The sequence below is a fragment of the Lipotes vexillifer genome, unplaced genomic scaffold, assembly GCF_000442215.2.
Source record: "Lipotes vexillifer unplaced genomic scaffold, Lipotes_vexillifer_v1.1 scaffold614, whole genome shotgun sequence".
In the NCBI taxonomy this organism is placed as follows: domain Eukaryota; kingdom Metazoa; phylum Chordata; class Mammalia; order Artiodactyla; family Lipotidae; genus Lipotes; species Lipotes vexillifer.
In genome coordinates this window covers 573,014-588,963 of record NW_006787203.1, presented here as the reverse complement: position 1 = coordinate 588,963, position 15,950 = coordinate 573,014, and the positions used below count along the sequence as shown (strand labels likewise).

General features: G+C 42.9%; 1 protein-coding gene across 1 annotated transcript in view; it reads right to left on the bottom strand.

Annotated features, from left to right (window-relative positions):
* The window catches only part of MTMR7 (myotubularin related protein 7), a 94,611-nt gene that overhangs the window by 17,153 nt on the left and 61,508 nt on the right, over positions 1-15,950 (bottom strand). Inside the window, exons 6-7 of the mRNA XM_007459906.1 lie at positions 15,168-15,302; positions 5,866-5,998 (exon numbers count right to left, since the gene is read on the bottom strand). Coding sequence (XP_007459968.1) covers positions 5,866-5,998; positions 15,168-15,302 — 268 coding nt within the window. The remainder of the gene's footprint in view (positions 1-5,865; positions 5,999-15,167; positions 15,303-15,950) is intronic.

Genomic DNA, 15,950 nt, shown 5'->3' with positions numbered 1-15,950 from the left:
GTATCTCTGTCAGACAACTTGCTGAGAAAACACCCACCAGGCCTGGCATGGGGTTTATTAAATTATTTTTGATGAACTTGTGCTGAGTGGACACAGACCGTATCACAAGGCAAGCACTTCCATGCCTCTGAAATTGTGCTTACTCCACGTGTCTTGAATAAAAAAATTAAGAAAAGTCACCCATAAGAAAGCAGGGGACCTATCAAATACCTGCGTAGCTGCCTGAATTAATCTACAGTCCAGTAGCTTATCCATTTTATGCAGTACTTATTTTAAACTACATTACTGCTTCCCAAGAAAAAGCATAATGCACCTTATACTGGAAAACACTTTAGAGTTTGCAAGGAATCTTTTTTAACAAATCTGTGAGTTAGACAGCAATGATATATTGCTTACATTGTTTTACAAATACAGGAAATGAGGTTTGTTCATGTTTACTCAGAGACTAAGGCAAGAACCCAAACCCAGATCTTCAGACACTTAGGCCAGGGCACTTTCTACCCAAGCCACCACCTAGAGAGGCTGTAAAGCAAAGTGGTTAAGAGTATGGTGTCTGGGACTTGCCTGGTGGCACAGTGGTTAAGAATCCACCTGCCTATGCAGGGGGCACGGATTCGAGCCCTGGCCCAGGAAGATCCCACATGCCGCAGAGCAACTAAGCCCATGAGCCACAACTACTGAGCCCACATGACACAACTACTGAAGCCCGTGTGCCTAGAGCCCGGGCTCCGCAACAAAAGAAGCCACTGCAGTGAGAAGCCCATGCACCAAAACAAAGAGTAGCCCCCGCTCGCCACAACTAGAGAAAGACCGCACACAGCAACGAAGACCCAACGCAACCAAAAAATAAATAAGTATATTAAAAGAAATTAACAGTGTCCAGTACATAATAATCACCAGTAAATGTTATATCATCATTACCATGTGGGTGGTTATCTGTGAGCCTGTCCAATAAAAGAACCACAAATGAATGAGGATCACGGTAAAATGATGGAAAGTACTAGGCTCAATTCTTCCTTTGTTATGTGATACCAAGAAGGGTATGTCTTTAAAAAACTTTTTAATTAAAAATGTAATACACCGGACTTTGTAACTGGAGAGAGGCGCTCCTACTGGTCTTGAAGAATAACCTGTCATGTTGTGAACAGCTTATGTGGAGGTCCAACATGGCAGAGAACTCTAGGACCTAAGGGTGACCGCCAGCTGACAGCGCTCAGGGCCCTCAGTTGAATGCAGCTAATAACCTGAATCAGCCTGGAAGCAGATTCTGCCCCATCTAGGTTTCCAGATGAGGACACGGTCCAGCTAGCACCTTGACTGCAGCCTTGTAAGATCCTGGGCAGAGGGATCCTGGCTTCCCATTGACACATGAAAAATGCCCAGACTCGTGACCCTCAGAAACTGTGACCTGATAAGTGTGTATTGTTTGTGTTCCATGTAATGTACCAACCATAGACAATTTTGTAAATAAAGAAGGAAAAAGAAAAAATTCACCCATCGTCCTCTCATTCTAATCCAATTATCATTCTGGAAGTTCTTCATATATATGGTTTACTGTATAGTGAATCAGAGTATGTATACAATTTTACAACCTGAATTTTGCACTTAGATTATACACGTTCTCCCATGTTAGTAATATATTTTTCACATTTATCATTTTTAATGGATGCAAAATTTTCTATCAGAAGGTAGAGTGTTTAGTCAGTCAACTATTGTTGAACATTCCTGAGGCTTCCAAAATTCTATTATTATAAATAAAACACTTCTATCAAAACAGGCATTATACGTCTTTCTTTTTTTATTTTTTTATTTTTTTATTTTTTTTTTTCTTGCGTTATGCGGGCCTCTCACTGTTGTGGCCTCTCCCATTTGCGGAGCACAGGCTCCGGACGCGCAGGCTCAGTGGCCATGGCTCACGGGCCCAGCCGCTCCGCGGCATGTGGGATCTTCCCGAAACGGGGCACGAACCCGCGTCTCCTGCATCGGCAGGCGGACTCTCAAGCACTGCGCCACCAGGGAAGCCCACGTCTTTCTTTTTTTAAACCATATTTTGGATTAGTCCCTAAGGGGAATTAATCTGGTAAAAATATGTATCTCAGAACAAAATATATTAGGTATCTCTTGCCAATTTCAATGATACTAGAAATATTTAAAGTACTAGTTTTACCATATTCTTTTCAGTATTGACTATTTTAATGTATTTGAATTTAAGTATTTAAATTTAATCTTATTTAAATTAAAAAGATTTTTAAGTGAAAAATGGTACTTTGAGATTTTAACTACCTTTCTTTAATTATCAGAGCAAGTTTAAATGTTTTTCTATGTTTGTTTCAACTTATTTTTCTTTAAAGAATTAGATTGAGTTGCTTAACTTCACTGAGACACTTTCTTCATCTATAAAGTGCAGATAATATTACGTACAGCACACTATTGCTGTGAAATCAAATACAGGCAGACCTCATTTTACTGTACCTCACAGATATTGCGTTTTTTATAGGTTGAAGGTCTGTGGCAACCCTGCATCGAGCAAGTCTATCGGCACCATTTTCCCAACAACGTTTGCTCACTTCATACCTCTGTACCACATTTTGGTAATTCTCGAAATATTTCAAACCCTCCACCAGTGAAAAGATTACAACTCTCTGAAAGCTCAGATGATGGTTACATCTTTTAAGCAATCCAATATTTTTAAATTAAGGTACGTACAGTGCTTTTTTAGACATAATGCTATTGCACAGGATAGGGTAAACCTAACTTTCACATGCACTGGGAAACCAAAAAATCTGTGTGACTCACTTTATAGCGATATTCATTTTACTGAGGTGGTCTGGAACCGAACCTGCGATATCTTCAAGGTCTGCCCATTCGTGAATCATTTAAGTAAAAATACTGAGGAAGCCTGGCACGTAGCAGGTGCTCTGTTTTTAGTGAAATGCACAAATCAATGAATAAGGGGTCAGTTATACAGAACTACACTGTGGCCAACAATATTAATCTAAGATTCATGTAGAATCCAGGCACGCTGAAACTAGTGGTGGGGAGAAAGGTCAATTTTCTGGGCAACATACAAAAGGTGGAGCATGTTGACTGAAAAACAGGAAGGTGTCACTGCCATCATGTCTTTCCCATAAACACCCGCCTACCTTGAAAACAGGTATTTATTTACGAAGAGGCGCAACAGTGCGGCTCAAAGCCCGGATGTGAGGTAATTCCATGTGCCCCTCTCTCTCTCCCTCTCACTGATTTCCTCCCCCCAAATCAAGGATGCCCTAGGAGGTTTTTATTTCCACATCTGATAACAATTTCCTCAGCCACAGAAAGAGCCTATTCCAGGTTCTTCTACTGCCTATTTCAACAACAAAAGAAAGAAAATACAGGGCATCCTTTTATTATTTGAGGGAAAAACCATTATTTATATGATCAAGAGGAAAGGCTCTGTGGAAAGCCCTTAATAAATCACACAATTGCTACATAACTGAAAGACTTCATTATTATCTCACTGGGAGGTGTGAATGCCACAAAATAGTTTGGTTTAGAACTTAGAAACCAAAGTTAACATGCAATCAATCAGCTCCATAAAAGGACCTACACCGGATGTGAACTTGGTCCTAGATTTCAGTTTCTGATGAAATATCCTGCAGCTGTTGCTCACAGACAGGGCTATTTCGGGCCAGAATGCAAACAATTTTTCATTTCTGTTATTCAGAATCTCTCCTGATAATATCAATATCCCTGATAAGAGGAATTTTGAAAAAAAAATAATAATCATGAAGGGAATGCATCATTCCGCTTCCTACCAAGTGACCAGCAGTACAAACCTTCCGATCGCTTTGATGCCAAGACAGCTGTTTGAAGGATAAAAGCCTCAAAAGGTGGGTCTGATTGCATCAGTTCATCAGCTGAGCTTCCACGAGCAGTTTATAATTTACTTGGTAAAAACAGATAGTCAAACATTCGTCAAGTCCCCTGAAAGGCATCCAGAAAGTTGTCCTTGCTTATTGCACTGACACAGAGCTGAAAAAGTGATGCAGAAGAACCATGATCCCTTATGAAACACAGGCTGCCCTCCCTCTGGAACTCGGTCCGTTTGCTGGTCCTTTAGAAATAGCGAGTTAGAACAAAGGTATGAGGGCAGGAGACATGGTTCCTAATAAGAAACCAAGTAAATGCTAATTTTAAAACAAAAGCCAAATCGCCATGCTACAAGCACTCCTGGGAGCCACCTTCTGCATAGAAGAAAATATATATTCTCAAAAGTCAGCTTATGAAATTACTAAATGAAAACTATAAAGCATGCAAATGTTTTTAATGATTCTGATATTGAACACTCTCCACACTAAAACTAGACTACCCGTTCAGTTACAGTACCAGGCTAGTCCAGTTTTTCAATGTCTAAAAAGCACAGCTTATAGCAGGGAGAGCCACACCGCCCATGATAATCTCCCAAAGTTTACGAAGTTCAATGCCCAAGGCATCCTTTCCTGTCCCCTGAGACATGGCAAATTTCATGTGGAGGTAAGATGGAGAGAGCTCTGGGCTGTTATTTTTTTTTTTTTAAGATGCAGGAAGAGGTTTCGTCTAACCATTCAAACCCTCAATTTTAAACTATGTGCAATCAGGGGCACCAAAGTGTGGACTCACAGACTGTCAGGGCTGGATGGGTCCACAGAAATGATTAGTCCAATCCTCTCCATTTACAGCAGGTAACAGAGCCCCAAAGAAGGTACATGACGTGTTCAAAGTCTCATAATGACTGAGATGACCCTGGGAATCCAGGAAGGAGAATGGAAATCAGGCTTGTCTGTGACACTCAAGTTCCTCCAGCCCCACCGCGAGCTTCTCACTACCTCCTGCTCTGATTAAGCACTGAACTGCATGAGTTACTGAGAGCAAACTTGTATCCCGAGGAAAAGGGAACCCGGCACTTCCTTTGTCCCCCTTCACCACAGTCCCCGCATTTCCGGTTCAGGCCGGACTCTGCCCACTTCCCTGGCACACGGCGCCGCCTCCCCAGGGCTTCCCCCCAGAAGTGCGAGCCCAGCATTTACAGCCTCCCCTGGTCCAGAGGGACCAGGGCTTGTGCCCTGGGTTATGCATCCTCTTTCTCTTCAGTTCCCACAAGAGGGAGAAGTGGTGGAGATAACAACAGACTCTTCCCTGGGCCTTGACGATCGATCGCAAGAGCGTAAGCAGCAAACGAAGCTGGTTTTGCTTGGAATATGTGATTTCTGGCAATGAGCTTACGGCTGGTGTGGCCACATGAATAATTCCTCTACGTTGCATAACCCAGCTTTGCGACTTGCTCTCCCTGTGAGTACAGAAGCCTGGGCGTATGCGTCTCGTGGTGCTCGCTGGGTGGGGTAGGTGGAGGGAGCGCGCTGCAGCAGTTGCTGCTGATGGAAGGGAGAACCAGGACCCCCCAACATCCTTCTAATGGCCATTCAGCCGCTCGGATTCAGTTTATGAACCTCACGTCCACACGTGAACAGCTGGCGGTTGCTTTCGACGTAGGACTGCTTTATCTCCCAATGGTCTTGAGTATGTATGGGTCGAACTACTATTATGAGAGAGAAAGAAAAAAATATCCCCGTGCACTTTTATCTTAGGTGTTAGGTACCACCGGAGAGAGCCTGGCAGCTAATACCACAAGACAAAACCACTCCACGATGACACAAAAAAAGAAGAGAAAAGCTGTTAAATGTTTAAAGAGTCCCTGCATTTTGATATTCTTCCCAACTGATCCCACCCTTGCAAACAACATCATAGTAAAGCACAATTTTCACATCAAGAGACCATCTTATTCCATCTTGGCATTAAAACATTTAACTGCGTTTTTTAAATGTTGTGCATAAGGAAATGGTTTACCTTCCAGCATTTTTTGCAGACTGTTCCTCATGACATGGATGTTCTCTATCCCGATAAACTGAAACTTGATATTGGAATAATTGTCTTCGTTCTCATAGCCTTTCCCCGCAGCACGATTTGCCATCGCATTAAGCTGCAGTGGGCAGCAAAACAGAACAGTCACCAGTGATATTCAAGACACAATCACAACACTTCATGGCTATCCATAAGAACATTCAACATGATGTGCAGAAACATGCTTTAAATCCCGGGAACACTGCGCTGGGCTAGGTAGCTACAGACACTCATGCTGAGCTTACATTCAACAACATCAGTTTGTTGATGTGGCAGCATTTTCTGAGCTGGAAGCATCCTAGAGATAAGCCCTTTTGGAGACGTTCCCTGTCAGAGATGCCAAATCCAATGTGGGATTCTGTACAGAGCCAAGTCGCCCCAATTTAATACCAAACATGACAGCCTTAGGTTGGAAGAAGAATATCAGCAGATACAGTTGGGAACATAAAGCTCTGTAAGTTAAATTATTATATCTTCCAGTATTAGAATGCCAACAAACACATCAACGTATAGGAATAGTTACGTCATTCTAATTTGCCTACAAGAATCCCTCAGGTACCCAGTTCAACCTCGAGCAGGAAACGCTGAACAAAACAGAGAGAGGGCAAGACATTTCCTCTGGCCACCCTATTTAAATCTCTAGAGAGGATTTTTTTCTATCACATTCATTATCATAATTTCATATATAAGTAGTCACGGCTCCTAGTGCAAACTGGGTTAAATGGTAATGGACTTGGAAGAAGAAATTTATGATATGCAAACTTCTGCCTTATTCCTGTGTAACTAAAATCAAGAAGGGGACAAGTCCTGCCTTAGCTGAGAAATATGCAGATTTCTAGAATGAATGTATTATTGTGAATACTCCATTCTTGCTGTTCAGCTAAGCGGGCCATCACATCCTAGACATCAATATTCACTGACCATTCTCTTCCTCTGCCCACAAAGGGCAGGCGGGCCAGCCCAGGCAGAGAACTCACTACCAAAAAAACATCTGTTTTTAGGACCACAATGCAGCACTCGGGGGGATATTCATACTTTTCAAAAATCTAAGCTTAAGAAGCCAAGTTAAGTTAAAAGCATATGTATTTTTTGACCCAGATTTCCTATGTGTGAGAATCTGACATTATTAAAATACCAGCACATAAAGACAGATGTCCAAGGATGTTTACAGCAATCTTTTTTTTTTTAATAATAGTTTAGTAAAAAAACAGAAAACCTATGAATATCTCCATAAGGCCATGATTGGATGAATTATGGTATATTCATACCCTGGACTTCTAATAGGCTCAAGTAGAGATACAGAGATAGAGATAGACAGATATATAGATGTCTAGATATTGCGGGGGGAGGGAGGGAGGAGGGAAAGAAAAAAAAGAGGGGAGGGGAGGTAGGTGAGAAGAGAGGAGATACTGGGCCATGACATGTGAAGTGAAAAGAGTAAGCTCCAGAATAATATTCATACAATTATCCCATTTTTTGTAAAACAAGCCGACCTACAGACATGCATTTATGTTTATGCATGCTGGGGTAAGCAGAACAGAAATGAATGGAAGGCTATAACAATTTCGCAGCTGTTGCAACAGACAGACAGAGGCGGCACGTGTGGGGAGTGGCTGCCAATACTACTCCAGATGCTTCTCCAGGCTTTGTTACAAACCAGATATAGTGGGTTTGTAATTTAAATAACAGAAAAAAAACATATGGCAGGCCCCTCACTTTCCTGCTCCGTGATTCAGCTCACGTGACATCAGCTGGGGTGCGCCCCACTACCCTGTTTCCCATTTACGAAAAAATCATCCCCTTTCTCCCAGGCGTGCTATGAGAAGGATAAAGGGTTTGGTCTCAATAAAGAAAAAAATATAAAAATAGTGTTATTTTTAAGACAACTGATGTTCATGCTTTAAATTTTAAAAATATTTTAAGAGGAAAATTTTTCTAAAATTACCTAGAGACATTGTTCTTTTGAAACATACTATTATAAAAGTATCACTGGTTTGTATAATTATTTTCCAAAGTTGCTGGCTTATTCTTTACAAGCTTCATAAATAAAATGGTTAATAGGCTACGTGCAAGTACCTTTATGTTACATGAACCTTATGTTTATTCTGTATCTTGAATAATTCAAGTTAAGTCTTCTCACCACATACCATACTCTTTTTAAACAGTGCAGTGAATAAAAACCAAAACAATATTATTACTTTAATCTATAATTAGGACCCTATGTTCACATTTTTTAATAGTTGATTACCTATGACCTAGGAGGATTTATCGATGGTCTTCTCTAAAAGCAAAGGAGCCACACAAGATGGCCTCTTAAAAGTCAACGGTACTTCTCATAATGAACAGAAGGTGGCAATATTTAATCTACCATCCAAAGTGTACTTTCTCAAGGTTTCCACATATTTTACAGGTCCTGTCAGGATAATGGGGCACTAGCTGACCCTTCAAAGCAGGAAATACAGTTTCATAATTAATAAAAAATTCAGAAGCTATCTTGGACCTATAGGTATATTCATTCAGATAGAGTATCTCTTATATAAATAAAACACTAAGTCTAGTTTGGTGCCCTGTCCCTTAGGCTGAGAACTCCATTTCACAGGCAAAGAAAAAGCTGTTCATTTCAGCCCCTAAAAGCTCTCAAATAGTGAAAAAAAAAACAACCTCAAAAGGTCACATACTATATGTTTTCAATTACAGAACGTTCTTGAAATGACAAGCTTATAGAGGTGGAGAACAGATTAGTGGTTATTTGTGGTGATATAATTGTTCTCTATCTTGACTGTGGTACTGAATATACAAACATACGTATGTGATAAGACTTTATAGACTAAACACACACACACACACACACATACACACACACACACACACACACACGACTACAGTAAAACTGGGAAAAACAGAACAAGATTGGTGGATTTTATTAATGTCAATATCCTGGTTGCAATACTGTACACAGCTTTGCAAGATGTTACCACTGGGGGAAAGTGGGTAAAATGTACAAGGCATCCTTCTGTATTATTTCCTACAACTGCATGTGAATCTACAATTATCTCAAAATAGAAAGTCTAATTTAAAAGAAAAATTCTCAAACAGGTAAAACGATGGAGGTAACTGCATTCCAGTTTCAACCTATGCTTAAAGAACACGACAGACAACTGAAAAGTGGTACTGGAAAAAGTGCCCTGTTTTCTAATCCAAGGTCACTCTGCTATTTGATCATCTCAGCATCTGTGGGTGCAAAAAAGCTCATAAGTGAAACAAAAAAATTCACTCACTCTCAACAAACACTTAACGAATACCTACTGTGTGCCAGGCACTGAATGGGATAAAAACATGAATAAGAAAGTAGTTCCAGCCACCACAAGCTTATAATCAAGTATGGAAGTGCAAGCACACAGCACCAAATAACGACAGATAATAGCCACCAGGACTGGGCAGGAGCTGAGAGCCTGGTGGAGGCAGTGGCAGTAGTTAGAATCTGGAACAGCCCCCCACGTGGCCTAGGGTATCAGGGGTAACGTTTCATGATGGAAGGAGGACTTGAGATGGGCTTTAATAACCAGGAAGCATGGAGAGAAAGGGGGAGGGCATCCCAGATGAAGCGATGAGAAAGGGAAGAGGTAGGGTATCAGTGGCCACCAAAGAAGCAGGTGGGTATCAGTTGAGTCAGCTGCTGCGAGCACAGCAGAAGGTTCAAGTCTGGCGGCAGCAGCAAGAAAGGAGGCTAGAAATTATTAGGGTCCTCTAACTTTATCTGTGGCAGTAGAGAGCCACTGAAGGCTTCTGAGCAGGATTAATTGAAACATTTGAGATTTAGTATCCATGACAGAAAAGATCCACTGGAGTGGGGCAGAGGACATGAGCTGCACAGGAAGGTGGCTGATCTCATTTATGGCCAGAACCCTATGCATCAAACTGGCACAGAGCAGGCACTCGGTGAAGATTTACTGACGGGCTGACCGACCAAATAAATGCGTTAACAGAGTGAGGCTGAGAGGTGAACAGGCCAAGAATGTTAAAAAAAGAACAGAATCAGATTCTTTCCCCCGCAATCTTAAATCATCAATCAGACACATCAAAATCATGGAAACTCAGTCAACCATCCTCTGCATATCAAGTTAAAGTTCAGCCTGGTCACCACCTCAGTCTCAGAGTCTAACATTTCAGCAGAGCACATTCTGTACCTGAATGACAGGACCTGCTCTGACGTGGCTGAAAAATGAGAAGTGAAGTTGATCTTGGCAGGAGGAGGCCTGGACCACGTTCTAGCCTGTGGTGTCAATTAACGGCCCTTTTCTCTCCCTGCGTCTGTATCTGGTGAAATGAAGAATCTTATCTTGTGATATAAACATGAAAATAAGAGACGATTTTATTTCTTGCAACTACTGTCTACAACTGTGCTAATCAAAATCCTCCTTTCCTACCCCCGAAGGAAGAATTAATAACTTCTGGAATACAATCAGAGAGGAAATCACCATCGAGCTCAACTTAAAATCCCAACCCCATATACGATGCAAAATTTTCTCTTTCTCTTATTATAGGCTGTTTGGACTGGTGAGGGGTCTGCTCTGGTACTTTCCTTTTCCTCTTTCTTCTAGGCTCTATCTTTATATTGGGGAGGGGGAAGGAGAGAGGGGGATAAAAGAGGAGGTAAATATCTCTTTGTAAAGCTGGACGAGACTGCTGTTCTCTCTCCACTGGTCATCACTGCTTTTCCGGTTAACACTTGCTGACCAGCACTGCCCTCTCTGGCATTAAGTGTCCAAATCCTAGGGCAAGTCCGTGGGCTCCCAGGAGGAGGAGGTACACAGCTCGCTGACATGAGACCCACCTTGGCTTGAGCCTGTTCCGAGGCCCCCGGCTTCCCTCCCCAGCACGTACCCCACAGTAGGCCACAGCTGGGAACCTCCAGTTGGGGGTGGGAGCCGGGCCTCAGCAAGATGGCTCACGTACAAGTTTCTTTCTCAGTGTCCACTGGACCCAGAGGTCCCCCCTCCATCCCTGTCCTGCCAAAGAGGGAGAGCAGATACCCCACTGCCACTAAACGCCGCGCGGCTCCCCTTCCCCTGCTCACTGCCGCAGTGGAACAGGTCGGCCACGCATCCCACAAGGAAGTGACCTCCTACCTGCCCCTCTGTCACGCACCCCGATCTCTACAACAGATCCTCCCAGATCCCCCCTCAAAGGATTCAGTGAGTGGAAACCACCTAATTTCTGATTCCAGAGACACAGAAAAACTTCCAACATGACCTCCTGTCTCACAGCTAAAGAATCGCTCACAAGGTGAAATCAGAGGCCGTTTAACCACTAAGCTGTCTTTGGAGGAAGAGCCAGGACAAGGGGCCGGGCGTGAGCTGAGCCCCCGGCCGGCCTGCTCACCCCTTCCCTCCACTGCCCGGCACCCCTCCCAGGCTGCCAGCGTCAGAGCCTGGCTCACAGGCCTGCTCACACCTCTTGCCCCGGCCTGAGCGTGTACAAGCCTGTGGTTGGTCCTTTAGCTCTGAGTTTCCAGCCTCCCTGCAAATGTGCTCTGAAGGGGAAGCCTGTGGAACGTAACAGTGGACCTAAGGCTCCCCTGGACATCGCTGTCAACAGACCGTGATCAAACAGAAGTAACGTGGGCTCGGGCGTCAGATAAGCCTAGATTTGAACGGCTTGACCTTGGACACATGACTGAACCTCTCTCAATCTGAGACCTTGCCCATAAACAGAAAAGAACAGCTCCTACTTTGCAGGATTATTATAAGAACTGAATGGGAAAGTGCCTGGCATTTTTACAAGCTCAGCAAAGTCCTAGAACAAAGTAATGTTAAAGTCATGAGCGAGGCTGAGATAGGAGTTCGATATCACTTTAAAATCCAACAACTATGGCATCAACATGATCTCCTATCTCCTTAATGCACCAAATTCTAGCAGTAACATATGACCTCGAGGGTATGTTTTTTCTTAACAGATACTCAGTTCATGCTGAGGCCCTCACTGCCTTTGCCTCCTGAGATTTTAACATCAACAAGCAATGCAGAAGCTTTCATCTGAACAGGCAGCATCCAGGGCGAGCCTTGCTTCAAGGACAAGAATGACTTCTAGCCTTTCTCCTTTTCAGTAAACCTGTGAGCAAACCTGGCCAGGGCCCATCTGTCTCTCTACCACCCACAGCAAACATGGACCTGGTCTCCTGGCTACCGAGGAATAAAAATCAACGGACGTGATCTTTAAAAGAATGAGAGCTCTAAGCAAACAGGTGAAGACTCCTGTGAAGGTGTGTGTGCCTGGGGAAGTAGGAAGAGGGAACGACTTGTATGAGACACCAATTATCTTTGAGGGATTAGCATCCAACTTCTTATCGCCAAGAGCAAACGCACTCAGTGCTAAATATACCCTTCAAATCAAATCCTCTAGATTAATTTATTTTACATCTGGACTATGCCTGGCTCAACAGCTGCCACATTTCCCGGAAGGTCTGCATAGCGTAGTACACGCTTGGGTCGTTGGCCTTTAAAGCAGCAGGCGAACCTGTCTGTCTTTATTTAAATCTAGGAAAATGGGATCGGAGAAGGGCACCCCAATTCACTTTAAAGGCCCTGTCTTCCCATCCTTTTCTTATCTTGTCTTCAGTACGTGTGTCTAGGACAGGCATTCATTCAGTTGTCTCTGACTGCTAGGAAATTCAGAGCAGCTCCACTGTCCCGACGCAAAAGGCACAATGACAGGAGGGAAACAGTCAGTGCGAGAAGGATGAAGGAGAGAGAAAGCACAAATCGAAAGAGAGAGTAAAAGTCAGAGCCTGGCATCTTTCGAGTGAAAACCTTCAAGCAGAGAAGCTATTTCTCTCTCAGTCTGAAGCTCTTCCCTGCTGTGCTTTGAAAATCTGCCCAAAAGGAAGGGACTCCTTTACCTGTCATCTACTAGAATGTGATCCAGCTGCAACATGTTTTGTCCTTGACCTGCATGGTTGGTCTGTTGATCTGGCATCTGAGAGTAACTCATCCTCACTGCCCACCCCTCCATGGCCATCCCACAGCTACCCTCCCGTTAGAGAGGAAGGGACTGTTCTGAGGGCAGTGATGTGAGTGATCTTACACTAGGCAGACATCAAACTTAGTGATCGAGACCGTGAATCACAATATTTAATGAAATAGGGCTCAGAGAAGCAGTGAAATTGCCAGAGTCTGAGTGGCTACACAATGGATAGTATCCAGTTTCCATGATTTCTCTTACTGGCCACGAGTATAGACCCTATCTGTAATTACCCACTCCTAACATCAGTGTAGACTTTGAAGTGACTTGGGCCGTTGGTCATATTTCCTCCTTCCTGTTCTAATGTTTTTATGTCCTTATGTGTTTTTTTTGATAGCTTCTTTGACATAGAATTCACATGCCATACAATCTATCCATGTAAAATTCAATGGTGTTTGGTATATTCACAGAACTGTGAATATACCATGTCACCACAATCTATTTTTAGAACATTTTAATCACCCCAAAAAGAAAACCTCTACCCATCAGGTGTCGCCTCCCATTTCCTCCCATTCCCCTAGCCCTAGGCAACCACCACCCTGCCTGATGTCTCTACGGATTTGTCATAGAGACATTTCATATAAATGGAATCATACAATATGTGATCCTCTGTGACTGACTTCTTTCACTTAGCCTGACACTTTCAAGGTTCACCCATGTTGTAGCACCTATCAGTACTTCCTTTAGTAATAATCGCCAGAAAATAATCCAGGGAATGGATATACCATATTTTATTAATCCATTCTCAGTTGATGGAATTTGGTTGTTTCTACTTTGGGGCTATTATTAACAATGAATATTCACTTAGAAGTTTCTGTGTGGACATATGTTTTCATTTTTCTTAAATTAGGAATGGAATTACTGGGTCACATGGTAACTTTTATGTGTAACATTTTGAAGTCGTTATATTCTTTCAACCTTTTTATGATTAAAAATTCTTTCACACTGTAATTTATAAAATAAAGGTTTCTTAAAATCCTCCTCTCACCTCACAAGAAAAGCCACTGTTAACAGTTTACTATACATACCCTCAAACTTTTTTCAATGAAAAAACTATAGAACAATGTATAATTTTTATACTTCAATTATTATTACATACATGGCATTACAGATTTTCTGTAGCTCACTCTTGTTGCTTCACGGTCTATCTTGGACGCTGTTCCACACCCACGTGGAGAAAGAACTTGCAGCTCTCTCTCACAGTCATAGGTCCAGGTCTATTTTCATAACTGGCAAGAAATTCCTATGCCAAATATGTTGAATAAAGGCCATTTCTCTCTGTCACCTCATTTTCTCCCATATATTCCAGGCCCCTGTAGGTGATTTTGTTTCCATGTATTCAATGGCACATACCTTTGAGGACTCCATGTGTTGGCTGGTTTACAAAGAAATGGGTCTAGGAGTGAAATTACAAATTATACTTGACCTGACCTTGACTAGTGTCAAGAACATATAAAGCTGAGTGGGTGGTAAGCATAAGATGGACTTGGTCTACCCGTTGATAACTAGATTATTTCCTGTTGGTTGTTCTATTCAATTATAAAATTAATATATGAATACCTGCATAATTATAAAGTAATATTTTCAAACGAGGTAAGTAGAAAGTTCTCTACCTCCCTCAAGCCTCCCCCCTTCTCCATGCAATTTTAATAGGTTAGTGTTTATCCTTCCAGATCTTTTTCTATTTTAATTTAAATTTTTACCTACCTATAGTTTGGTTTTTTCCACAGACACAGTAGTATACACATTAATTTGTGACTTTTCTTTTTTTACTTAACATTACATTTTGTAAATCTTTCCAAGTCATAGGTACAGAGCACTACAAGGAGAATTTGCAATAAAAGAGGTGAATATCTCACAAAAACTGAACTGTAGGAATTCCACAGTAAATTTCATACTGTCAGAGAAGAAACGGTCCTTTTATAAACAAACCAAAAGAATAATTTGGTATATTTAGGAGAGTAATCTCCAACACAAAACCACACTTTCATTGTGTGCACTATGTACCAAGCGCAACGCTCAGAGCAGGGGAAATATCAAAAGTACCTGCCGACCTCAGGGGCCCCAGAGGCAGCTGAGCAGGGCAGCCACGCACGACTGTGCAAAGGGAAACAGCGTCTCTGCAGATGGGGCTCCCTGAGCAGGTGAGGGTGGTCAGGGAGCATGGCCTCATCTCCCATTCCATGATTCAGAGCGGCAAAGACACACACCAGCGTGGTGACACCTACTTTAGGCCGAGTGTCCACGACGTAAATGAAGTCGCTTCCTGGACTGGCCTTCCTGATGGCCTGGAGCATCTGCTCGTCCTCCAGGCACCGGGCACTGAAGCCAGACAGGGGCTGGCTGCTCCGGCAGATGGAGACCTGGGGGGAAGCAACATGGCAGCATCAGGCAGCAGTGCGACGGCACCTCCCCGGAACCCTCAAGACCACCCTCACAAGGCCCCCCAGTTCACTGACGCCCACCACTAGCTTGTAAAAGTATCAATGCCTTCTAGAAACCGAGGTTGCTTTCTTTCTAATTCAAGTCAAGAAACCACTATATGGGCAAGCAGTGCAAAAAGTTTCTCTGTGTAAGAAATTAGGAATGTGTAAGGATGTTTATGTGGGACCCAAATTATGAAACGTAAAGCCAGTTAAATATCCTACTTTCCTCGTCACCACTACTGTTTCATCTTCCTGCCAAAGTAGAAATATAAAGTAAGTAACTATTCTAGTAAAACTTATAAAAATTATAAAAGTGACTTCTTTAGTGTTTCCATCACTTACTAGCCCATTTAGAAACAACACAAATACCAAAAACCAATTCTAGGGCTTCCCTGGTGGCGCAGTGGTTGAGAGTCCGCCTGCCGGTGCAGGGGACGTGGGTTCATGCCCCTGTCCGGAAGGATCCCACATGCCGCTGAGTGGCTAGGCCTGTGAGCCATGGCCGCTGAGCCTGCGCATCCGGAACCTGTGCTCCGCAACGGGAGAGGCCACAACAGTGAGAGGCCCGCGTACCGCAGGAAAAAA